General features: G+C 45.6%; 1 protein-coding gene across 3 annotated transcripts; it reads right to left on the reverse strand.

The window, feature by feature from the left end:
• Positions 1 to 1,564: 1,564 nt before the first annotated feature.
• On the reverse strand, positions 1,565 to 26,468 carry ASB11 (ankyrin repeat and SOCS box containing 11). Of its 3 annotated transcripts, none has more exons than XM_047844222.1 (7): positions 26,288 to 26,468; positions 17,627 to 17,706; positions 14,211 to 14,267; positions 10,985 to 11,135; positions 6,375 to 6,509; positions 5,072 to 5,263; positions 1,565 to 2,083 (listed from the first exon to the last, which is right to left on the reverse strand). In XM_047844222.1, the coding sequence occupies exons 1-7, from the start codon at positions 26,466 to 26,468 to the stop codon at positions 1,959 to 1,961; spliced, it is 921 nt and encodes a 306-aa protein (XP_047700178.1). In that variant the 3' UTR covers positions 1,565 to 1,958. The 3 variants fall into 3 exon arrangements, with proteins under 3 accessions (XP_047700178.1, XP_047700177.1, XP_047700179.1); XM_047844221.1 differs by having other exon boundaries at positions 14,211 to 14,318; XM_047844223.1 differs by lacking the exon at positions 26,288 to 26,468 and adding an exon at positions 25,294 to 25,411 and having other exon boundaries at positions 14,211 to 14,318.
• Between the last annotated feature and the right edge of the window lie 236 nt (positions 26,469 to 26,704).

A 26,704-nucleotide genomic window follows, 5' to 3' on the forward strand; every position in this document is an offset into this window, starting at 1 on the left:
GCCTGAGCCACGCAGGCGCCCCCCTAATTAACTTATTTGATATTCCAAAGTTGTGAAAATCAGAAAAAGGTCTTGAACAGCACTAACAGAAACATGCCAGCCACACGTATCATTTAAAATCATATGGCAGTCACATTAAAGAAAGTAAAAAAAAGAAGTGGAATTAATTTTAATAATGAATTTCATTTAACCTAATATATTCAAAATATTATCACTTCAAGGGTGCCTGGGTGGCTCGGTCAATTAAGCGTCTGACTTCAGCTCAGGTCATGATCTCGCAGTTCGGGGGTTCGAGCCCCGCGTGGGGCTCTGTGCTGGCAGCTCGGAGCCTGGAGCCTGCTTCGGATTCTGTGTCTCCCTCTCTCTGCCCCTCATCTGCTCACACTCTCTCCCTCTAAACAGTAAATTTAAAAAATATATATATCATTTCAATGTGTAATCAACATCAAATTATTAATAAAATATGTCACGTATTTTGTACCGCATCTTCAAAACATGGTGTATTTTTTATACTCCATCACATCTGCGTTCAGCCCAGCCACATTTCAGCTGCTCAATAGCCGAATGTGTCTAGTGGCTTAGGTACTGAATAGCCCAGATTTAGAGCAGTGTTTCACAATCTCAGCACTACTGACATTTTGGGCCCAGTAATTCTTTGCTGTGGGGAGCTGCCCAGAGTACCTAAGATGATTCACCGCACCTCTGACCTCCACCCACTAGATGTCAGTAGCACCCCTCCCTCAGTTGTGGCAACTAAAGGTGTCTCTACCGACAAATGTCCCCGAGTGGGGGGGGTGAAAGTAGGGCAAAATTATCCCCAGTGGAGAATCAAAGGGCTAGAAGACCTGGAGAAAAAAAAAAATACACGTTTGGAACCAACCTTAGGATCAGCTGAGAGAAAATTTTCTTCTTAGAAGCTAATTTTACTATAGTCAGCGAACCATGACAGTAGTACTTACAACAATTAAAAGTTTATCCACGTCAGAACTTACTGAAGTTCTAAATTCACAAAAGGGAGGGGGAGGAGGAAAAGAAAGGTGAGAAGTGGGAAGAGCAGAAGGGGGGAGTGGAAAAGAAGAAAAGGGAGGGGGAGGAGAAGGCTGTTGCTCCTATCAAAAATGCCAGGCTTACTTTGGACCCAGGCTCACAGAAATAATAGTGACCCGGCACGGAGCGTGTCTTGGCGACTGGCATTAACATGTAATTATTTCAAACAACCCTGAGGCTCTTGACTTTGAAAACAAGCTGATGGATGCTTGGGTTGCAACATGCATCAAACAGTGCCTGCGGGTTCAGGTAATAGGGGAGCAGCCAGTGTTGCCCTGTTCTAGAACCGTGTGCTTCAACGAACAGCCTTTAATGTCAGAAGTGACGAGCAACATTTCTCTTATCAACCAAGACCTCAGTAACTGCAAGTCTCTGTTAACTTTGATGTTTCGAATGCGTTCAGCGCACACACACACACACGCGCGCGCGTGTATATATATAAATGGCAAGGAAATCAAAATTACAGCAGAAGTTTATTCATGGAAGCAGAGAAAGAAAGGGCAAAGGAGGGAGGGACTACATCAGGAACACATCATGAGATACACTCGTCAGACTCTTATTCACCCAAGATTCACATGTATCTGCAAGATATGCATAATATTGACCCTTAGATAATTAAAGACCACGAATCTTCAAACACAGATTATTTTCACTCCGCTGCACAGATTTCTAAAGTGTCTTAACAACAAAAGCTAAAAACCAAAAGGCTTCCGGTTGCCCCTTGGGGAACGAGAGCATTAACCAGGAGTTTCTACTCCTCGGGTGTTCTGGTTCTTCGGGGACCAACACTAGCTGACTCTGCTCATTGGAAGGTACTCAGAGCCTAGCCACTGGGTGTCTACACTAAGTACCCTGGGTACAGCAGGCAGTAGCCTGCTCATTTCCAAGTACCTTCCTAAGGCCAGCTGGGACTACCGGTATAGCAGGAATCTTTCCAGCAGCTCCGGCAGATGCAGCTCACGGATGGTTTGACGACACGCTCGGCCCAAGCACTTCCGGACACACAGGCGACAGAGCTGGGAGAGAGCAGGCGGGCCTGGGGAAGAAGTTACAATGTGTGAAGTTCATGGTGGTGGGGCTGGGGGAGAAGGGGAGACCAGAGGACCGGAAGAGGCCGAAATGCTCCACAAGCTGGCTCCGTGCACGGATCGTAGAGCAATGTAGCAGACGCTAAATACACACAGGGATCCCGGTGTGCCCCTCTGGGCGGCGACATGTTTGGGTGAGCCCTCCAAAGGTGAGCGTGTTAGCGATAGTGGGGAATGAGGCTAAGCAGAGGCAAGTCAGGAATGAAGCGTGAGGCCTCAAGGGAACGCGCCTCATTCACGTATCGCACGCGCCAACAAACGGGATAATACTGGCCAAGGAGAACCAAGCGAGGGCCAGCTGCCAGGAGGGCATAAAGGCCTGTAAGGTCACAGAGGCCTCCCGGACCTCCTGGCTCTGGCTGCCCGTGAGGCGGTGCTGGCTGGGTCCCAAGTCATTTTCGGAAGGGCCCTCCATTCACACAAGGCTCCCAGCTCCATGAAGGATCTAGAGAAAGGACCCAACTCACTTAACCCCCATTATATCCCAGACCTCAGTCTCAAAGGGGCTCACGGAGTCATCACGCCCATGGCTTTGCGTGGCTCAAGAAAAGTAACGAGAGCCCCAGATATGGCTGAATAGGACGAATGAGGCTTTGGCTGGAACGCTAGTTATACAGAGGCATTTGTAATGTCCCAGTGCTCCCTAGCCTCACTGTATCAGGAAAGATCCCTTCAAGTAGACCTGTGTGATTACCGGACTGCATAAAGTTGTCCTTCTCAAGACAATCCTACTGTAACAGGATCTTGCCACCCATGAGAAATGGGGCACTGCATATGCAAATAGCCAGATAACACCTGAATTGAGGTTTCTAAGGAGGATCTATGTGACAGAGCACATAAGTGCCCTTCGTTAAAATCTTGGGAAGCGCGAGTGGAAAGCATCTCCACCTGTCACCCAACCGAAGCTCCTCTGGAAAACAGTAACGCAGACAAATCGTCCAGCGTGCCTAGAGAAGGTCAGATACCAGAGTGAACTGTGACACAGCTGGTGTCCATCCTTCCAGACCAAGCAGCTGTACTTGTGACGACAGAAGACAGAAGCACCTGCTTAGAACGAATCTAAATCCTGGGCCTGGAAACATCTTTGACGGAAGAAAAGAGGAAATGTGGCAATTGCCATAAACCATATTCTCGGCTAACAGTTGGAAAGGACCTGGCATTTCCAAACTGGGAGCCGGTAAGGAAGATCAGAGTTCTTCAAGTGGAGATTCAAATAAAAGAGCAACCATTAATGACATAGACTATTGGGAATAATCTAGACCAGTGGTACTCAAAGAGTGGCCTCAGTTCAACAGCACTACCTGGGAACCCAGTGGGTGTATAGAGTCTAGGCCCCATCCCAGACCTCCTGAACCCAAATCTGCATTCTAATTAGATCACCAGGTGATTCGTACTCATGGTAGAACTTAAGAAGCACTGACCGAGGGATGTCTGGGTGGCTCAGTCGGTTAAGCGTCCGACTTTGGCTCAGGTCATGGTCATGCAGTCCGTGGGTTCGAGCCCCGCATTGGGCTCTGTGCTGATGGCTCGGAGCCTGGAGCCTGCTTCGGATTCTGTGTCTCCCTCTCTCTCTGCCCCTCCCCTGCTTGTGCTCTCGCGCTCTCTCTCTCTCAAAAGGAAACACTTAAAAATTTTTTTTAAAAAAGAAGCACTGACCTAGAAAGCATTCCTGAAATGACTGAACCGAGCATTCTACTTGGAAGGTATAGAAGACACGAGGGTGGTTTCATGAAGTGGAACTGGTGAGTAAAATAAAACCCTTCTCGACCAGAAAGTGTTTCAGAAGGTTCAGCGCGGGGCCATCATAACACTGAGCGCATGTTCTGGAGTCAGACTGCTTGGCTGGGGTCCTACTTCTCCTTAGCAGTCATATGACCCTCTGCAAGCCAGTATCTTTATGCTCTCTTGTCCTATCTTCAGCCGGGACAGCACCAGCTACTGCAAAGTGCTCGCGGCTTTAAAGTTTTCAGAATTCAGGGAGATTAATCCAGGTTTCAAATTTTTTAGCTCAGCGCCTAACACGTGTAAAACTGAATAATGACTATCACTGTTTTTAAGTTTATTTATTCTGAGAGAGAGTGAGAGACAGAGAGAGAGAACGAGCAGGGGAGGGGCAGAGAGGGAGGGAAAGAGAGAATCCCAAGCAGGCTCTGCACTGTCAGCATAGAGCCCGACGCGGGGCTCGATCCCACAAACCATGAGATCATGACCTGAGCCGGAACCAACAGTCAGATGCTTAACTGACCGAGCCACCCAGGTGCCCCTTATTACCATTACCTTTAACAGTCTCCCAAGCATACAAATGATCAGTACAGGCTTGGATAATGTTCTCTTTCTGTATAGACTTAGCATGACTGACTTCTGAATTTGGAATGCAGAGCCTCTTAGAGACCCGCCTGGTCTCCTCGGGCATCTGTCGCTCCACTGGCCCACGGTGGAAAGGGGAGTGAGGCAATGGGGGGCACAGATCCGCCTGCTCCCTGATCTCCAGGGCAGGCAATCGACTCGGCCACCCAGTCCAGTGTCTGAAATACACACTCCGTATCCAGCCTACAGCCTCTCACTCAAGTATTGCTAGCTTCCGCTGACAAATATTTCTCCAAATACGACAAAGCAGGGTCTTGGTCCACTCCGCTGGGCACTTATTCCAAGCCAGATGTGGCAGTTCACCTTTTGGTGGTGAAAAGAGATCTCGGAGTATTTTCTCATCACGAAAAGTACACAGCAACCTCCCGGTTGCATAAATGCCCTTCCGTTACAAGTGAACACATACGCCTACCGAATCCCATCTCGGTGATGCCAGCGACGCCTGCTGCCTCCCACATGCCACTCCCAAGGAAAAAGAGAAAAGAGGTAAGGAAGTCTGGAGCTAAGACAGGGAGGGGAGACAGCGGATGCGCTTCCGGGAGAGAACTGGACACCCAGCCCTTCGTTACCTTCCCGGAGCAGGAGGGCCTGCTCCACGCCGCTTTTCGGAGCCGCCAGATCCAACGCACTTTTCCCCTCGGCATTTCTGCACTTCAGGGGAGCCCCATAGTCCGCTAGCAGGTGGACGACTTCCACGCTGGACTGCCTCGCAGCGGCGTGGAGCGGGGTGTCCAGACTCTGGCCGCGGTCCACGCTGGCTCCTTGAGAAAGCAAATGACACGAGTCAATGCTGAACGTTGACGTGGGAATACGACGGGCCTAAAATACAGCAGCTGTGGAGGAAAGCATCTTGAATGTCATGACATGCTGGGCCAATCTTCGAAAACGTCTGACCCAAGCCTAGAGCCTCAGCAGTGGCTCCTGAAACTGCTTCAAAGGATCTGGGTGAGAAGAGTGAAGAGAGACATTTTTAGGCACTTAAAATACGCTCCTTGCTTTTCCATACGAACCGTGCGACGGACAAAATGAAATACCTGCAGCGCCTTTTACGGAGAATTATTTTGTTTTTTTGGCAAAGGATAAAGTTAAGATTATTTGGTACTTATGTTATTCCGGGCTCCAAGAAAAAGATTTCTGAACTACGACAGGGAGTAGTAAATGATAGGGGATGAAAAAGACAAAAAAAAAAAAAAAATCTTGGAGATAAAAATTCTTATTTAAAAGTTCTTAGTACAGCCTCTAATGTCAGCGGTGAAGTTTGGGGAATCTTTAATCAAGTAATAGTTTCAAGACATTTTACTTTCCCCCCCGGACTCCCAGTGTCTGTATCTACCTTTTAGAATGAAGGAAGTTACTAAGTACCTTAGCAGGATTGATCTAAGGGAGTCTATGGCAAATGTCTGTTATTTTTGCTATCCGGCATCCTCCTGATAACCACACCTAGGTCTCCCTCTGAGGAACCATCCCCTGGGATTCCCGGCTCACGTGTTTCCAGGGAAGCCCGACAACTACAAGGTAGACTGAAATCTAAGCCAGTCAGCGTACTGTATTTCCTTTGGCCACCATGATTGGTTCAGAGATGGGCAGGTGACTCAAAAAGAGCCAACGCAATAAAATTCTTTTTTCCCACTAGGACTCATGGGAAAGAGACTCTTGCTCTCTCTTGAAACCACCAAAGAGAACCATACCAGGTAAATGAAGCCAATACCAAAGGAAGTGGACACTCATTTCTCTGGAAAAGTTCTGTTTTAAACATTCAAACGGCAAATACTGTCAGAATTTTGTCCAGCCTGACAAGAACTTAGTCTTTAAAGCCATGGAAAACCAACAAGGTTAACAGGTTCTTCTCATAAAAAGATTTCTGGAAGTTACCTAATTCGAGAAGTTTCTTCACACAGTCTACCCTCTGGTAGGTGCAGGCCACATACAGGGGAGTTCCAAGCTGGGGCACTTCTTGGTCAATGTTAACGTTATTTGCCAGAAGAATCTCCATGCACTCTCTATGACCTGGTGGCACAAAAGACAACCTTACTCAAGTAAGGGAAATATTGACTATTTACAGAACTACAGAAGTGCTTACCTGGAATGGGCTTTAGAAAAAACCTAGCCCAGGGGCGCCTAGGTGGCTCAGTCCATTGAGCGTCCGACTTCGGCTCAGGTCATGACCTCATGGTTTGTGGGTTCGAGCCCCGCGTCGGGCTCTGTGCTGACAGCTCAGAACCTGGAGCTTTCTTTGGATTCTGTGTCTCCTCTCTCTGCCCCTCCCCTACTTACACACGCTCGCTCGCTCTCTCTCTCAAAAATAAATAAACATTAAAAAAAGAAAGAAGGAAAGAAAGAAAGAAAGAAAGAAAGAAAGAAAGGAAGGAAGAAAGAAAGAAAGAACCTAGCTGGGTGGGTACCTGGGTGGCTCAGTGGGTTAAGCGTCTCTTGATTTCAGCTCAGGTCATGATCTCACGATTCGTGAGATTGAGCTCCACATCGGGCTCTGCGCTGTCAGCTCAGAGTCTATTTGACATCCTCTCTCTCCCTCCCTCTCTCTCTCTCTGCCCCTCCCTGGTGCTCCCTCTCTCTCTCAAAAATAAATAAGTGTAAAAAGAAAAAGAAAGAAACTAGATATTTTTTTTAGGCAGAAAAAAAATACCTTTTTGGAAATCTTAGAAAAGTCCAAAATAAAGACCATTAAAGAGAAAAGAATGCCCGTACGTCCCCAGTTCAAGTCCTCTCTGCAGCCCTCACAGTGCCTCCATCTAAACTACAGGCTCCAAGGAGCACAGCTGGAATCATTCTTCACGGCGAAGCCACCGGTTTACAAACAGAGGCTGCGAGACGCACAGGGGTAAACGGCCCACAAAAGCCAGTGCTCAAATCCAAGGCCCGTGTACGGCTGCACCTCCTTATTCTGGCTAACCTGGAAGACACCTATGAGAATATGTAAAGCCCCAACTATAGAATATACGTGTAACTGCACTTTCAAATTCAGGGCTTAACAACAACTACATAAACAAGCATTCTCCTCGGAGAGGCTGCCCAACGAATAGACTCGAGTGGACCAGATGGACTTGACAGATATATTTAGAACTCTGCATCCCAAAGCGACAGAATATACTTTCTTCTCGAGTGCACATGGAACATTCTCCAAGAGAGATCACATACTGGGTCACAAAACAGCCCTGCATAAGTATAAAAGAATTGAGATCATACCATGCACACTTTCCGACCACAGCGTTATGAAACCTGAAATCAACCACAGGAAAAAGTCTGCAAACCTCCAAAAACGTGGAGGTTAAAGAACACCCTACTAAAGAATGAATGGGTCAAACCAGGCAAGTAGAGAAGAAATTTAAAAATATATGGAAACATGGGGCGCCTGGGTGGCTCAGTTGGTTAAGCGTCCGACTTCAGCTCAGGTCACAATCTCACGGTCCGTGAGTTCGAGCCCCGTGTCGGGCTCTGGGCTGATGGCTCAGAGCCTGGAGCCTGCTTCCAATTCTGTGTCTCCCTCTCTCTCTGCCCCTCCCCTGTTCATGCTCTGTCTCTCTCTGTCTCAAAAATAAATAAACGTTAAAAAAATTTAAAAAAAAATACATGGAAACAAATGAAAATGGAAATACACAATCCAAACACTTTGGGATGCAGTGAAGGCAGTCCTGAGAGGAAAATACATTGCAATCCAGGCCTATCGCAAGAAACAAGAAACATCCCAAATACAAAATCTAACAGCACGCCTAAAGGAAATAGAAGCAGAACAGCAAAGGCACCCCAAACCCAGCAGAAGAGAAATAATAAAGATTAGAGCAGAAATAAACAATATAGAATCTAAAAAACTGTAGAGCAGATCAACGAAACCAAGAGTTGGTTTTTTGAAAAAATAAACAAAATTGATAAACCTCTAGCCAGGCTCCTTAAAAAGAAAAGGGAGATGACCCAAATAGATAAAATCATGAATGAAATGGAATTATTACAATCAATCCCTCAGAAATACAAGCAATTATCGGGGAATATTATGAAAAATTATATGCCAACAAACTGGACAACCTGGAAGAAATGGACAAATTCCTAAACACCCACACACTTCCAAAACTCAGGAGGAAATAGAAAGCTTGAACAGACCCATAACCAGCGAAGAAGTTGAATCAGTCATCAAAAATCTCCCAACAAATAAGAGTCCAGGACCAGATGGCTTCCCAGGGGAGTTCTACCAGACGTTTAAAGCAGAGATAATACCTATCCTTCTCAAGCTGTTCCAAAAAATAGAAAGGGAAGGAAAACTTCCAGACTCATTCTATGAAGCCAGCATTACTTTGATTCCTAAACCAGACAGAGACCCAGCAAAAAAAGAGAACTACAGGCCAATATCCCTGATGAATATGGATGTAAAAATTCTCTAATAAAGGGGCGCCTGGGTGGCGCAGTCGGTTAAGCATCCGACTTCAGCCAGGTCACGATCTCGCGGTCCGTGAGTTCGAGCCCCGCGTCGGGCTCTGGGCTGATGGCTCAGAGCCTGGAGCCTGCTTCCAATTCTGTGTCTCCCTCTCTCTCTGCCCCTCCCCCGTTCATGCTCTGTCTCTCTCTGTCCCAAAAATAAATAAACGTTGAAAACAAAAAAAATTAAAAAAAAAAATTCTCTAATAAACATTTTAAAATAATTCCTGTCCAAGGGCGCCTTGGTTTCAGCTCAGGTAATGATCTCACAGTTCATGGGTTCAAACCCCACATCGGGCTCCATGCTGACAGCGTGAAGCCTGCCTGGGATTCTCTCTCACTCACTCTCTCTCTCTCTCTCTCTCTCTGCCCCTCCCTCACTCACTTGCTCTCTCAAAATAAATAAACTTAAAATAAAAAATAATTCCTGTCCTTTTACTTTTGTTTTTCTTTTTCTTTGCGGAAGAAACTGAGCCTGGTCTGAGTTAAATTTAAGTACTCACAGAAGTTTTAAAAAATTAATATATAAATGATGGACACTAATGTAACAGTATCTAAAATAATGACTTTGCTATTTTCTCTTCCATTCTGTGGATGTTGGTTCCTAACATGCTTTTGGATACAGAAAAAAAAATACGTAGAGACACATGAATTCATGTATTTATAAGTACATATGTATTCTGTAGGTCCATAGATACCAAACACCCCAACATAAAACCATCCACGAATTAAATAATTCAAACCATTCCCAATATGTATCCATTTTTAAATGTTTGGATGGAAATGCAAATATCAGATTAATTTTCACTTCAAATCAAGAGTAAAACAATTTTTTAAACTTTTAGATCAATCATTTCCAAAGGAGACCATTTTCCTTCAACTTAAAGGATCTACTTGAAGTTTGGGAAATGACCAACCTCGGTTATTAATCAATAGATGTTTATGAAATATGTATAAGACATCAAAACCATGGATACATTGAGATTTAGGTCTTTTGTTGCATTTCAAGTAATCCATAAACAAAGGGGGCAAAAAGACAAAAAGAAAACCAGACTCAAATACAGAGAACACACTGATGATTACCGGGGGGGGGGGGGGGGGGGTGTGAAAGAGGTGAAGGCAATCAGGAGTAACACTGAGTAATGCACAGAATTGTTAACTCGTTATATTGTACGCCTGAAACTAATAGAACACTGTACGCTAATTAGACTTCAATTGTTAAAGAAATGGAACAAAAATAAAAGCAGAGAAAAAAAGTAGTCCGCTGCAAAAAAAAAAAAAAAAAAAAAAAACCAAGTGACATATTTAATAACCTGGGGCAAATCTTTCACTATTGCCTTTTGAAATGAAGACTTTCATCCCGAATTAGACCCGCAAAGATGACTGTTCTACAGCATTCTAACTTCCCCACTGTATTTCTGATCTCAGTATAAGAGAATAACTCCACCAGTGGGTGACAGAAATGCTGCTCTGTCAGTGTGACCTTTGACAAATGGCCTTGACCTTTCAAAGGTGTCTTCTTGTTCTGTCTAGCCAATGCATCAAGTTTTTAAAGACCTTGATTTTACTCTTTACCCTCATTTCAAAAGTAACTGAGAACACGGGAAGCTCGAATCAACCTGAAGGTCTCTAATGCGATGCTTTTTAAAGTTGCAACCTTTTTTCAATACCTAATGACCTTGAAGTCAGCAGCTCGTCTAGAGTATACTGCTGGTTGTGGGCAGTTATGTTGACTCGTCCATTAGGGATACCATCAGCCTTGGCTTTCAGACACTTTCATAATTTATTTTAGTGCCTGATGCTTTATGGGCTTTGGGAAATGAGCCGCTCTTTCCTAGTAAAGACAAGACATACGCAACGTACGACTCATGGAAGTCACCCCTGCAGTCGGAGCCACCAAAACACCAGCAAAGAGTTTCCAGAGGGGCCTGCCGAGAGACCGACTCCCTAGGAAATGCGACATCGCAGACCGAAAGGGCGTGGCGAACACTATACCCCTGATTCGCGCAGATCGGAGCGAGCCCACCAGTTGGTGTGCATTGTGACGGCCGACTCACCTCTCTTCACTGCCTCGTGGATGGGTGAAGCCAAGTGCGCCTCCAGCTGGGCCTTGGCGCCAAACTCCAGCAGCACGTGGACGCACGCAGCACTGCCGCTCCGGCACGCGTTGAAGAGGGGCGTGGCTCCGTGGACCGTCACTCCGTTGACCTAACGATGAGCGAAGAGGCCCAGAAGATTTGCGATTTTTCTCTCACCGTTGCCAAGTGTTTATTGCTATGCACCTGCCTGGAGAAATTTCCCATGCTGGTGGATGAGCGAGGGAACTCTACATCACTACGGTACCATGTTTTTTAGATGCCAGCAATCCGTCAACTCTCACCTACAAATAATATCCCAAGTGGGACAAAATGGGACAGAGCTTTTCAGATGTATGCATGGGTTTTCCAGAGCTTCTTACGAGCCTCCCAACCATGGAGGAGGGGGGGGCCCATTTGGTGGTTAGGAGCATGGCCGCTGGTACCATTAGCTTGGGTTCAAATCCCAGCGTTCTCTCTTCTATTTGTTCAGAAGCCTCGGTCGGGTTATTAACTTTCTGTGCCTCAGTTTCCTTACCTGTAAAATGAGGATCATTAAAGACTCTGCCTCATGAAGTTATTGGGTGCATCAAGTGAGTCACCACATGTTAAACACTAAGAACACCGCCTGGTGCCCGGTGAGCATTTAGTAAACATTTGCAACGACAGTTATTTTCATTGGCCGTTCCTCCGGAGCTGACTCCCCATCCCAATCATGAACCAATGGGGTGGGCACCGAAAGTACCAGAGAAGCCAGGTCCCCAAATCTGCGCTTGCAAAAAATCTCCTCAGCAATTTCCCCGCAGTTCTGTCCGTCTTGCCACAAGGTCTCTTACTGGTCTGCTCTAGTCCGTACCGATTGCGTGTGCCAGCAGTGACTCCTAAAGAGATCACGATCAAGCCAAAGGCACAAAGAAAAGAGCCATCAACATGGGGTCTCCAACCACCCTGGGTGCCTTCTAGGGATGCGGGAGGCACCTGAGAAGCAACACAGCTGGAGGGCATCTTTGGGTATTAGCAATAGATTGGCCAGGACATCAGGGGACCAAGGCCTTCCGGTGGCGAGGCTCTTGCCTCAACAACTGAGGATGCGGGCGTGTGAGAATCAGGATCCCAAATTTTCTGGTCTCAGAAACAAACAAAAAAGCTCCCTCTCCACAGTCCCAGGGTAGCCCCCATTATATTGGAAAGTGAAGGAGGAGAGGCTAAGGCGGCGGCGACAGACAAGGACAGGGGAGGTAGTGTGCAAATTCATACAGCCTAGGGATTTTCTAACCTATTTACATTTGTACTGAAAAAATATTTGGTGGAACTGGTTTGATTTGTTGTTACTGAGAATCATCCTCATCCTCAGTCCCGAAGTCTTCTAATTTGATTTCCTCAGTTTCTCAGGTCAGGGCAGCAAACATTTATTGAGCACCTATTAGGTGCCAGTGTTTCAGAAACAAAGGCGAGTAAGGCAACTTGCGTCTCCTGAACAGGGTGAATTCTATCAGGGAAGACAAACACAGAAAGAGATCATTTTGATACAATAATAAATGCTTGGGGCGCCTGGGTGGCTCGGTCAGTTAAGCGTCTGACTTCAGCCCAGGTCAAGATCTCTCCATCTGGGAGTTCGAGCCCCGCACCGGGCTCTGTGCTGACAGCTCAGAGCCTGGAGCCTGCTTCGGATTCTGTGTCTCCCTCTCTCTGCCCCTCCCCCGCTTATTCCCTCTGTCTCTCTCTCAAATAAACATTAAAAACGTTTTAAAAAATAATAAATGCTTTCGAGCACCACAGGAGCAAGACAAAAGAGAGTACAGACTTGAGAAATACTGAGGAAGCAAAATTAGCAGGATGTGGTGATTAGTCAGGGAGATGGGAGAAGTAGGATGATCCCAGGTCTGGAACAGGGGAACGCAGGAATGTGTTTCACCTGGCCTCTGAGACCGGGCTGCAAGGGGAGCTGGTCCCCCGGGGAAGGACATCAGAAGCACAAGTTTCAGATGCACGGAGTTTGAGGCACCCACGGGCCTGCCAAGTTTGAGGAATTTCAACTGGTTGACCAACTCTCTTTTATGCCTTGTCTCCTTCTGATTTAAGTGTTAAATAACACAATCTTCATCGACTGTTTCCTCAAAAGATGGCCAAACACAAGGGACTGCGTCTGACTCTTTTTTTTTGTCTCCCCCAAAAACTCCCAGAGTTGTACCAGCACACACTCCTCCACAACCCGATGTGGTTTGCTATCTCCCGCCAACGGAAGGAAACGGCCCTCACCCAGCCTCACCCCGTCACTACATGTGAGTTGACTACGCAGTAACTTCAGGAAGCACCGCCACATAAAAACACACGACCACTGTGGCATCGGGAAAATCACTTTGCCCAAGAAAGGCTTTTATATTCAGTTCGACATAGAGAGACCCAACTTCCATATAAAATGCAAAGAACAGCTTCAGTTAAGCACCTAAAAACATTGCAGCTCGTGAAACAACACGAGGACTGAGTTAAAAAGTGGAAATTAGCAACAAAATGGTATCTGGCAACTAAATGAATGTCACTGAGATTTTCAAAAGTTGTAATTTCACAGTTCTGTTGTGATATCTATTTCACAGTTCTGTTGTGATATCTATAGTGTGTGCACTATATTGTACACCTGAAACTAATAAAACACTGTATGTTAACTATACCGGAGTTAAAAACGATGATTTAAAACTAAAATAAACATAAAAAGAGAAAAAGATACATAAGGATAGAATTGTAAAATAAGATAAAGTTAATTCTGTCGGGTTTTTTCAATGTATTACTTATTAAAAGCTTATTTAATTTGATGATTTTGCTCAATAAAAATAGTCGTTGGTTTACGGTGTTGAATTAAGAGCGTTTTTGTTGTCCCTCTTTTAAATTGTACTCTTTCTCATGTTTCACAGTCCATTTCCCGAGATGGGTTTCAGAGAACTCTAGTTTGAGTTGATCTTTTGAAACTCAGCAGGGCAATTTTCAAGGATTCCTGTGAATTACCTCATTAGCATGCTCGCCCACGGGCACAGAGGCTGAAGAGGGGAGTGACCAACCGTGTCTCAGGAATGTGCACGCGGACAGGGCCAGACCTGTCTACACCGCCAGTGGGTGCACAGTCTGGAGGGTAGCGTCTGTTTAGACCCTAGCAGGTGCACCTGGGCAGACAGGGCTGCGGGAGGAGGAGGCGGGGGGGAGGGGCGGTACTCACGTGCGCGCCCTTTTCCAATAAGGCTTTAGCGCAGGCCACGTGACCTCCGAGGCACGCCTCGTGGAGCGAAGAGACCCGGTTAATTGTCACGAGGTTCACGTTGACACCCTAGAATTTGGAGAGAAGGGGTCGAGGCTGCATTAGCAATGCCGGCGACTCCCAGACTTCAGAGTCCAGAGTCCAGCAGACAGCGCTCCGGCATTTGTATGCCGTAGTAGCAGCACTGCTCTTGACCGCAACTCCAGGGCATGGAGAGGCCTCTGCAGTACCAGGGTACGGGGCCAGCGGCTTCTCCTTACCCAGTCCCAGCACGCCCCCCTCCTCTTATGCCTTGTCTTGGAGTCCATGTGACAGATGGGCATGATCAGCCCCGCTGCTGGCCGACTCTGACTTCGTGCCCTGATTTTCACAACTTGGCCCTGACCATCCCCCCTACCCATGATTACCACTTTCTGTGAAAGCAGGAGGTCCCTCTCAGCTTTTCTGAACTGAGTTCTGCTTCTGATTTCCTGCCTCCTAACCGACCCACTGAAAACTTCCGAAACCTAGTGCATGACCCTGAAACCCAAACGCCAACCTAAGTTCCCACGGCCTCCCGCCCCACGTCCCTGGGGCTGGCGGCATCCCTGCTGTGGCCAGCAGCTGGGACTTGCCACTATTGCCCTGTCCCTTCCTCTTAGGGCCTCTCTGTACCTCGTTGGTCCCATCCATTCTCATGCACTGAATATGATGTCATTACTCTAGAGAGAGCTGTGCTGTATATTTCAATTTGGGTATTTAATACAATTAGGAAAATTTCCCTGTGTATTATTTCCCTTTAAGAAAAGAAAAACAGGCTAGCCCACAAGGTGGCAGCAGTGTACTAGGAAAAACAAAAAACAAACCTTCCATCTGATGCAAACTCAGTTCCTGGATTCATACCCATGTGATGTTGGACGGGCCTGAAAGACCGTCTAGAGTGAATCACCTTCATTTTGCACGAAAAAACGGAGAGGCAGAAAGTTCAAACTATTACTAAAACTTAAGGCTCCCCCAGCCGTCGATGCCAGCCAGCACGATAGGAGCTTCTCATCCCTGGTTTCCTGCTCTACCCCACCACACTGTATGTGAAATAAAGTAAAAATTAAAATAAAATAATACATTTTTTTACTAGTGTGTAAGGGTAAAGAAGTGTGCGTGCACTGAGAAAAAGCTCAACTTCTCTCTGAAGAGCTCTCCTGACACATTTAAGCACACTGGTTTACAGAAATCAACATGCTTATGAAGTATACTTAAAAATAAAGTCGGGGGTGGGGGACACCTGGGTGGCTCAGTCGGTTGAGCGGCCGACTCTTGATTTCAGCCCAGGTCAGGATCTCACAGTTTGTGAGTTTGAGCCCTGCTTCGGGCTCTGCACTGACAGCACAGAGCATGCTTGGGATTCTCTCCTCTCTCTGTCCCTGCACCGCTTGCATTCTCTCTCTCTCTCTCTCTCTCTCTCTCTCAAAAATAAACAAACATAAAAAAATAATAAGTACTAAATACAATGTGGGATCCTGGATTGGGGCCTGGAAGAGAAAAGGGACTCTGTGCGAAAACTGGTGTGATCTCAATAATCTGCAGTTTAGTTAACGGTGTTAATGTTACTTATGTTTTACTAAAGTACCATGGTTATGTAATATTAGCACTAGGGGAAGTTGGGTGAAGTATAGGCATCTGGGAGCTGTCTGTACTCTCTTTGCAACTCTTCTTTATTTTTTAAAAAAATGTTTATTTATTTTTGAGAGAGAGCACAAGCAGGGGATGGGGCAGAGAGAGAGCGGGAGACAAAGAATCTGAAGCAGGCTCAAGGCTCCGAGCTGGCAGCACAGAGCCCGATGCGGGGCTCGAACCCACGAACCGTGAGATCATGACCTGGGCCGACGTCGGAAGCTTAACCGACTGAGCCACTGGGCACCCCACGACTCTTCTTTAAAATTATTCCAAAATTAAACGTTTATTAAAAAATACTACTAAAAGTGTTGAAGTGGGAGACTAAGAGGGAGGAGGTGGATGCCAGACTTTTCACTGTGTACCTTTTAGTATCACTTTAATCTTTGAATGATGTGAATATATTACATGTAAAAAATAATCAAATTTTAAAGTGCTTAGAAATAAATAAGCAAGTGATAAAAATCAAGCACAAAAGCCATTTGATTACTACTGGCAGTACCATTTTCCTTTTGCCTCTACTTCCTCAAGAAGTAACACAACTCATAAAAAAGAAAGCAAACAAACAAACAAAAAAAGCACACCCGTGTGCACGTGTGTGCGCATGTGAAAATGGTAAGGGAGCCAGGTTCGGTGGTAGCTAGGATGTAGAAAAAAGATACAATAAATCACCTCCTCTCTACACACGCAGATTCTAAAACAATGTCAATGGAGCACGTACACTTTTGTTTATTCGTTTTACAAATATTTACTAAGGCGTTACTCATTGTTCAAGGTGCTAGGGGTACAGTCATAAATAAAATAGTCTTAATAAGTAAGACTTTAATCAATCTTCCCAAAGAGTAACATCTACCCACGTCAACCCATTGTAAATTTGCTCTTGAAATACTGTATCAGGGGAGGCGGACTCTAAGGTGGCCCCCAGCGATCCCCGATTCCTTGTACTGGCTCACTCTCTAATCCCCTCCCCTGGCGTGTGGGCTGGATCTATCGACTCACATCTAATGAATAGAATATGGCAGAAGTGATGGGATGCCATTTTGGAGATTAGGTTATACTAAGACTTGCTTCTAAGGCACTGTCTCCCGCTCTCTCCGGGGGAAGCCAGCTGCCATTTCGTGACTCGGCCCTGTGGAGAGGCCTTTGTGACAAAGGGTTGAAGCTGGCCAACAAGCAGATGCGTGAGCTTGGAAGCGGATCCTCCCCGCTCGAGCCGTGAGGTGACCGCGACCCCAGCTGACACTCCACTGCCTGCAAGAGACTCAGAGCCAGAACCACCTGCCAGGCTGCCCCTCGGCCCATAGAAACCGTGACAATCCTCACTCGTTGTTTTCAGCCACTGTGTTTTGAGGTCATTTGTTATGCGGTAATAGCTGACTAATGCAACTTCGGGGGGCCGTTGTTACCAAGGAACACTGGGAGAGCACAGGGTGAGTTAGTGCAACAAAGATTTGAAGGCACGTACCGTCACCCTCACAGGGAAACTGCCTATGGGGTAAAGGCAGGCCCGGAGGGGGAAGGAGGGCGCTGGGCGGAAGAGATGAGCCAGATTCCCAAGAAAGGAGAGGCAGGAGGAACAAACGGTTGAGCTGCAGAGAATACATACACCGAGCCTGGCTGTGCGGGGAGCCAGATGGGGCAAGCAAGACTCCGCTTCAGTCAAAGCTCGTAAAGCATGACGCTGATGATCGCACAGGCACAAAGGTTCAAGTCTCTGGTTCACTTACTTGTGCAATTAAAGTTTTAAGGGCCAGTAAGCGCCCCTGGGCCGCAGCTTCGTGAAGTGGGGATCGATCAGCCCAGCAATCTGCAACACAAATCAAGCTCAGAGTCAAGGTCTGGAGTCTTCTTCCGGGCAGCTCAGTCGTGCTGCCCACCCACCGTGAGAGGAGGTTTGGGGAAGAGGAGGGAAGCTTGGAGCACGCCCCAGGCTCTTTCAGCAGCCACTTTCAGGGTGACAAGCCACTGAGTGTATGGTCCATCCATTTAGTGGTGTGCGTGGAGAGGGAGCACGTAACATCTCTCTCATTCTTTCGGCGGGGGGGTGGGGCGCGGTTTTAATAAGCAATAGGCTGAGTTTGAATACATATTCTCGGAGCTTGAGTCTGATAGCTCCAGACAAGGCAAAGTGAGGGGCAAAGCTGGTGGATAGGCCTCTCTGCTTTCATCTTTACCCTGCCTCTTACCCTCACCTCTACCCTGAAAACGCAACAGCTTGTACCCCACGAAGGAGGCCTGAGAATCAGGGGACATGGGTTTGCTCTCAATTCCCTAGGTAATTAATCGTCTCTCTTTCATTTAGGTGATGAGGCATATCTATTCCCATGACGCAGAATATGGCTTTTCAGATGACACAATCTTCCAAACTTTTCGGTGGGCAGTTAAGCGTGATGGCTAAGCCCAGAGCCAGCGGGGCCACAGGGCCTGGGTTCAAGTCCCACCTCGACCACGTTCTGCCAAGAAGGGCAAGTCCCTAAAATTATGTCAACGTCAATTTCGTGATCTGTGAAATGGGAGTACAGTAATTTAGTACTTAGCAAGGGCTTAGGTCTCTAAGTAGGCCAATAAAGCACATCCATAATGTCAGGTACCCAAGCAATCTGTGAGTAAAAAGTACACACGCTGGGGCAGTGCCCTAAGGGGCAGCTTCAGAACAGCCTCACAAATATTTCCTTTCCTGTAATTGCTGGCCGGTAAACAAGACTGACCAGCTTCAGTGGGCATTTGCGAAGTAACCCTCTTAAAACACGCCAAAGAGCAATCACTTGTTTCAGAAGGCCTGTCCCAGTTTGTAAAATTTCAGATACGATCATGCTCTTCATACACTGAGAAGCATGTCGTACAGTTCAGATTTCACACAAAAGGCCCATCTCATCAACCTGTTCTAGGTGATCCTGATGGTGCCAAGAATCCAGGTGTTCCTCTTCCTGCAACCCGGGTGGAAACAACCCCGTCAACGCTAGGACTACGTGAATGCGAAATAGCTCGAGGCCGCAAGGGCGGAGTGACTTTTCCAGCAGATGGGAACCAGGGCTATCGACATTTCAGTAGGCCCTCTTCTTAGGCTGAAACTCACTTCTTACCGTCTCGTCACCTCTGCGTTATGCAAAGGGGGAAGCCTAGAATGGACTCTATGGTGTTGGACTGAAGTTGGAGCAGTTGGTATGAAAATGTGATTTTCAACGTGTGTATTTATATTTGCACCATTGTAACAAGGTCTTGGAGAAATGGCTGATTCCAGGGCTGGGCCGGGAAAAACATAAGATTAAGGTGGCCTCGAACACCTTGTGCCAGAAAGACAGTGAATGATGGGACATGTCAAAAAGACACAGGAGCTGGCTCGAAGGGGCTTCCACTGGTCAAATATGGGATGCCTCCAGCATCCAAATACAAAGTGATGGTAGGAGATTATACCCTAGCAAAGAAAACAGGAATCTATAAGTACTGGCTGATAGAAATTAATATACAAATAGCAAGGAGGAAGCTCGTCCTCATAGTACGACACCAACTTGGAAATGTGGAAGAAATGGTAGAATCTGGCTCCAGTGATCTCCTCACAAAAGAACTACTAGTTATAAAAGAAATACAGGCGATTTTACAGTAGCACCAAACTGTAGACACCACCTTACCCAGCGGATCAAAGTTAACGTCAGAAGTGACGGAACAAATCGGCCCGGTATGCCATGCCATGGAATGCAACGGGCGACATCATGTACTATCGGAAGGAATGCGATGGGAGAAATACACCGTAGCATCTGTGATCTTCCTGCTCAAGATGCATAACCCAAATCTAATCTTGAGGACACTGTGAGCCAACTCAAACTGGGGGCCGTTCTCTAAAATAACTGGCCTGTAACTTGTTCGAGGAGGGACAGAGGAACCGTTCCACAGTGAAGAAGGCTGATGAGACACAACGTCTAAAGGCAATATGCATCCTTTTGCTCTCAAGGACGTTATTAGGAAAGTTGGGTAAATATGAATGGGGTCTCTGGGCAAAGAGAAGTGGGAATTCTTGGTACCACTCTTGGGCCTTTTCTGTCACTTCAAAGTGAGTTCCAAGATTTAAAAGTGTGTGTGTGTGTGTGTGTGTGTGTGTGTGTATACACACACATAGGTAAGTTGGAACCAATTTATATATAATTAAGTATACACACACACATACATATAATCACTGGTGTTTTCGTACTCCTGATATGAATGTGCAATGCTTTGATAAGAAAAATGGATACAAATTTTAACATGAAAAAATACTGTTTGTGTCTCCACTTGTTCCTGAGTCAGTTAAAAGCTGATGAATTTGAAAATCTCTTTGGACATTTATAATTTGCATAAGCTGGGAATCATGACATAATGAATGCATATAATCCTCGATTAGTCAGCCTTGGTTTTCTTCTAAACATCTTCACCTCATTCAATATGAACTGTGTATCAGACATGCTACAGTCTTGCCTAACCGCTCTTGGAAGTGGACCTGGGCTCTGGGGTTAGGAGGTCAGTCTTCATCCACGGACATCACTAGAACCTTGACCCATGTAAAGAGCAAACCTACAGCCGTGGCTCTGTTATGCCCTTGTTCCAACAACAGCCAGTGAACCCGAGTCACCCGAAAGTACAGTAAGTATTTGACTCAAAAATCAGAACAAGATTTACAGTAACTAGCTATCGTGAAATTAGAATACTAACACAAAGTGGCTTTATTATTTTTAAAACTTACTTCTGAGTGGGCTGTGGGGGTCCCCTTTCCTTCTGAGAAGCAGGAACCCTAACTCCATCTTCGTCCTCTTTCTAGTAATTTCTGTTCCTCACCAGTCCCATAAGACCCACTCCGCACATACAACCTGGATAGATCTCGAAACCTAATGTCGAGTGAAGGAAGCCAGACACAGGAGGGCACGTGCTGTGTGATCCCTTTCCGTAACATACAAAAGGGGGCCAAACTCACCTGGAGTCAAAAGGACCCCAAGGAGGGGTGGGGGCTGACGGGAAGAGGAACCAGTGGGGGCCATGCTGATAATATGCAGTGTCTTGCTCTGGGGAGCTGGTACCTGACCGTGCTCACTTTGTGAAAATTCATCCAGATGTTTGCTTAGAATTTGTGCCCTTGTCTGTATTTACAAAGTTCTTCAATCGAGAGATTTGAAAACGACCAGTGTACTTGGTCAGTCCACTTTGGAAAGATAATCTCCTCTCCTCTACCTCCTCCGGGGGCAGGGGATGGCCCTCTCTGCCACGCCAGCAGCTGCGGACAGAAGAGCAGCGTGTCCCCATAGGTGTTCCCAACTCCTTCTTCTGGGTGCCAGCTCCCCTTGTGGTTTGGGGGTGGGGAGAAGAGAGAGGGAGGACGTCTCCCCAGGGAAGTGGAAGACGAGGCCGGTCTCGCTCGCTTGCTGCCTCAACTGCAGGTGTCACTCCTGGTCTGCGGGCTTGCCCTTCCTACCGGGGCTCACTTTCAGGCCCCCTTCCTGTTCACTGGCATTCGGCCCCCTCTCCTCCTGTCCCCTGTCAACGCAGCGCCCTCGGACACCCCGAGCTCCCACCCCATGTCATGGCAAGCCTAGGGGGCCATATTCTTGTCCACCCAGAAAGCAGGAAGAGAGAGCAGGGCTGGGCTTCCTTCTCACCACGCCACTGTCCTCTTCCCGCTGGACAGGCCCAGCGGACAGGTCCGGAAGTTGCCCCGGCTGACTTCCAACTTGACAGGGAGGTACCAAGCTCCCCTGCTTTCAGAGGCCCCTTATCTAAACTCGTATTTCTCCTGGACCCCCTGCCCTTGGCCTTCGAGAGAGGAGGTAAGGGAAGAGCCTCGCGTCGTGAACCGGAACACCCCAAAACACACGGCAACCCATTTGCCCCACGTAACGAGACCTCACTTCCAGTATTGGCAGAAATAGTACCGAATTCCAAGGTTTTGTGACCCAGAACGCACCCTGCTCTGGTGTTGAGATCCCACCTAACCTCAGGATAGGTTTCTGGGCCGGGGATCCTTCGCTCTATCCACCATCTCTCCATACATAGCATGAAATGAATCCATTCGTATCCCCTTCGATGTAGAAATCCTCTTTGTTTCCCCACTGGAAACAAACCCACTCTCCAGGAAGCCACCTTCCCGGTCCCGTTGTTTTCCAGCACTTGCGTCAAAGGGCCTAGAGTTTTCACACAAAACCCTTTCCAGCAACTCAGCCACGGTGGTTTCTCCTGCTTTCCTCTTATTCCCAACACGCAGTGTCTCGCTCTTACCGTTCTTGTTTCGCAAATTGGAGCTAATTGTGAGAAATTAAGGATTGAAGTTACTTGGCAGCTAGGGAGTTTTTCCATTCCTTTCAGGAAATATCAACTAAGCTCTCCAAATAAGTGAGTGCCTAAGTAGGACTCAACCCTTCTCTCCTAAGGCAGTCTATTTTTAGTTCTTGGGCAGACTGCCTGTGTCACGGGGCTGCAAGCACATTAGGAAGATAGTTTACTGGACAAATATGTTTACTTGTTCCTGATGAAGTGTATGGAAAATGTTCAAGTGCGTTTTCATCCCCCCCCCCCCCCGGTGGACTTTTTCTCAGAATATGACAGCTCCTAAAACCACACATTTCAGTAACAAAATCGGTTCCGAGGGGATACAGTTGTCTGACTGCCAAGTACTCAAGATAAAAACCTGTATTATTACTATTATTATTAATTTTTTTTTTGCAATTTCCCCCTTCCTGATTCTGACAAGTACTTGAGCTTACTGGTTTATTACTTTTAAAGAACCCCCTAACCAGTTATAATCTCTAGTGCACGTGGAACAATCTTTAGTCTCTTTATTCAAGTTCCAAAATCATACGAAGCAATATCTTCTCCTGTAGCACTTATCAGAGACAACACATTCAAGAGGAACCTCAATTTTGAACCAAAATATACACAGGAGCCTAGCAGAATTAATGATTTAAGTAAAACAAAGGTAATTAGAAAAAGTCACATTATAATAAATTTCCTGAGATACCTAAAATATTAGACTAAGATTGAGTTAAAGTGCACACTTTCTAGAACACTCGATTCCAGTCAGGAGATGCACCATGGTCAACGAACACCTATTTGCAGGGTGTTAGAAGGTTCCTCTGAGCCCATCAGGAGCAGGAGAGCTGAGCTAAAGGTAACAGCTGGTGTGGGCACACCCCCTGCCGAGGGCTGGTTGTCCAAATTTGGGAAAGCCGGCCGGCACCTGTGATGTGTCGCCATGAAGAAGACGGCTGGGCCAAGGCTTGAGAGGACGACCAGCAAGACCGAACAAGAGTAGAAGGCTAGGTAGACGGTTTGGCAAGAAGGGACCAAAAGCAGGAAAAACCTGCTGGTAGGGGAAGGGTAGGAAAAAGGAGTCAGGGGGATGAGTCAGACAGAGGCGGGGCCATCAAATCAAAGTGAGGCTTCTGAATTTAGAACAAGGACAACTCATTTTAAGCCTTAACATTTAGACCGACACGGATCTTCTAGATTTGGCTTAACATAAACATTAAAAAAAAAAAAAAAAGAATACAACAGTTCCACAATCTCGTATCTGCAAATGTAAAATCACCCAAATTTTGAAAACCAAGCTTTTTCCCAAGTTTGATGCAAACTCCTTTGGCAGCGAAGCATGGTAAGGACTCAGGTTAAGAGATTTTTTCTTTTTAATTTGTATTTCAAAATATCCAATATAATACAGAAATAGAAATGTCAAGATGTTTGATTTGGGGAGGTGGCTCGAGGCCCGGCTGGGAGTGCCGTGTAATATACACTATAAACACTGTGTAATCTTCCTAGTAGCCCCCAAACTCCTGAATCCTGAACCACGTCTGGCCCGAGGGTTGTGAAAACAGATTATCAACCTGTATCTATACTCTATTTTTATCAAGTTTGATGACCAAGCCCTGTACTAAATACAGCTTCAATTCTGGCCAGATTGGCAAAGGCGAAAAAATCATATACCGCATCTGTCAGGAATAAGTACCTGCAGAGAGATCTGAGGGCTGAAGCTGGGCTCCAGTGATCCATCCGGTGCTCTAGACGTCGTGCCAAGGGCTAATGACAATGTTTTCAACTTAAATACGAGTGTGTGTGTGTGTGTGTGTGTGTATGTATGTAGACATATATATGTATACACATATATACACACACATGTGTATATGTATATGTATATATACATACACACACACACATATATATATACACACACACATTATTGACAAATCACACAAAGAAGCCTGAAAAATAAAACAGCCAACCTGGTTTAACTCAGGTCTGGAAAGTTATCTACAAATGTAATAGTTTAAGCCACAAAGACATATTGACCAATGTATTCCAGAATGTGAAATCCAGAAAAAAAAAATCCAGAAGATTTTATAGCCCCCAAAATGATATTTAGTGAGGGATATGATGCTAGGTTTAGCTTCCAAAAGAAAGCGTGCCAGGACCTATGACAGGCTAAATAAACCCTGCCCTGGGTGAGTTTTTTTAACTGCTCTCCCCTTGTTTCTGACAGCTCTGTTCAGGAAATTTAACCTTGGGCTGAGACTTTTCTAAGTCAATTAGCTAACTTACTGATTAAATGTCACATATTTTCCCAACAGACATCTGTCTGACCAGTGAGCAGCAAAGATAATTTCTGGTTGCACAAGATTTTGTTCTTTCTTTTTAATACATCTAGCTTGAAGAATATAGCATCTGACTGCTAACAGTGTCAAAAGAAAAAAAAACAGTTTCTGGCATGTTACGGCCTGCATTATCATAGAAAGCCTTATTTACCACATCTGGATATCCTAGCATACACACGTATGGGGGGGGGGGATGTGTATTTGTATACACACGCAGCCATCCACACACGTAGATATGTATACATAGGAAGGAAATTAAACTGAAAAATTAACATGTACTATTCTCTCCCAGTCCCTGCCTTGTTAATGATATTCAAAAGATATGTTTTTGACTTTATAACATGACATTACTTGCAAATTAAATGAGTATTATCCTACGAGCTTGAACAAATAAAGGCATTTGAGCTAAGGAATGAGTGAGCTCTATTTAAGAGATTTGTATTACAGTTCCAGACCCAAATCCAAACCATGCTTACATGGGTTTTGACTATTATAAAACCTTTTTAAGAGCGTACTGAATTAAGGACGACAAAGACAGAAACAATGCACGTGAGCAAACAGGAGAAAACATTCTCAACACGCTCTTGCAATAACAACTTTGTTGGATTTGACCTCATTTAAACCATGAGGATGCTGTATCTCTGAGAATACCAAAATTGTGTTACTGAAACTCTCACAAAGCCCTGTTCATATTTACATATCAAATTAGAAAATACGATTTTCAGATCACACTTAACTTGAAACTAAAGAGAAGCTTTTTTTTTTTTTTTAAACCAGTCTAAGCAACGTACCTCCCTGAAATGTGTGACAAATGTAATCCCCAAAAGAAACCTCTTTCCACATTCCGGGCCTTCTGACACTTCCTGAAACTTCACGACTCTCCTCATTTCCCCCAGTTAACTGAAGCATTCTGATGCTTTATCTTTGGAGGTCTTATTTCTTTGGATACTGCTGTTATCTAGCGTCTTCAAAGTTGTCTGGCATATTGGAATCACACAGCCTAAGTCTATTTTGAAAGAGAATCCTGGGTGCAAATTGAAATGGACGCTAGATAAAGAATGATGTCATCCTGGAAACCCCTATGAACGCTAAAAATAACAGAGGGAAAATCTGAACTCTGTTTACGAATAAATTCTCCTCTCTCAAGTGACAAGCCCAGCAGCAACAGGCGCATCTGATTCATTTACTTTTGTGGCATCTCACGACAATTAAGGTGAATCATTTCTGGAGAGAAACGGAGATGAAATCCTACAAACCAGGACAGTTTAAAACCTTTCACCCAAATGTTGGCATTTCACACGAGTAAAAGCCGCGTCATGAAGGATTTTTCCTGCCAGTGACAAGTGGCTAATCAATTCGCACTGCAAACGACAACACAAAAATATATATAGCATGCCACAGCTGCTGCTTGAAATCAGATATATTGGTCATTCTATTTCCGGAGGGGACCCGGTCTTGTTAGAATGCATTGTTAAACTTTGTTGAAAAATATTAAAGAAAATCCCCTATCAGTAATTTTTCAGGTTAGTGGAAACGAGATTTCTCCAAATACTCTTAAAAAGCCACTACCCTAGTTCCTTCTTAAATAATAACCACTAATAATAGTACTACGAACTTGCAAAAATAAAGCTGAAACTCCTTCACAAACCGGTGCTGTAGTTTCTAAAAGTACCCACACAAAGCCAAACCACAAATAAAATCCACCCTCCAGAAATATCATTCGTACGAATCATCTAGGAGGGTTTTTTTTTTTTAAGTGTTGAGAACACACGCGTGTGATTTTACCTGAAATTCCACCATAGATCTCTTCTGCTATCCTAGCCGCTTCTTTTCTATTTCCTTTGACGATATAGAAATGAGTTAGGAGAGCCAAAAACACTTTGATTAAAAGTTTGAAGAAAAAAAAAGTAGCAAACATTGTAACAAAAATGTTTTTAAAGCCATAGGAAACAGGACCATCCTCCATTTTGGCTTGCACTCTCTACAGGTTCTTGGTGCTGCAAAATTACACTGAGTTATAATTGGTATCATATGACATCTATTTTCAACTTTCTAGCTCTTGGTGCTCTGTTACTGAGAACTCGTGTGTACCTTCTAAGCTAACTGTGATTCGGAGGCTGCATGTGCTGACTTCCATAGCCATGTGAAATGAACTAAAGAAACTTCCTTTTAGACCTACATTCCTCAGTGCTATTTAACCAA

This window comes from Prionailurus viverrinus, chromosome X (genome assembly GCF_022837055.1).
Source record: "Prionailurus viverrinus isolate Anna chromosome X, UM_Priviv_1.0, whole genome shotgun sequence".
NCBI lineage: Eukaryota > Metazoa > Chordata > Mammalia > Carnivora > Felidae > Prionailurus > Prionailurus viverrinus.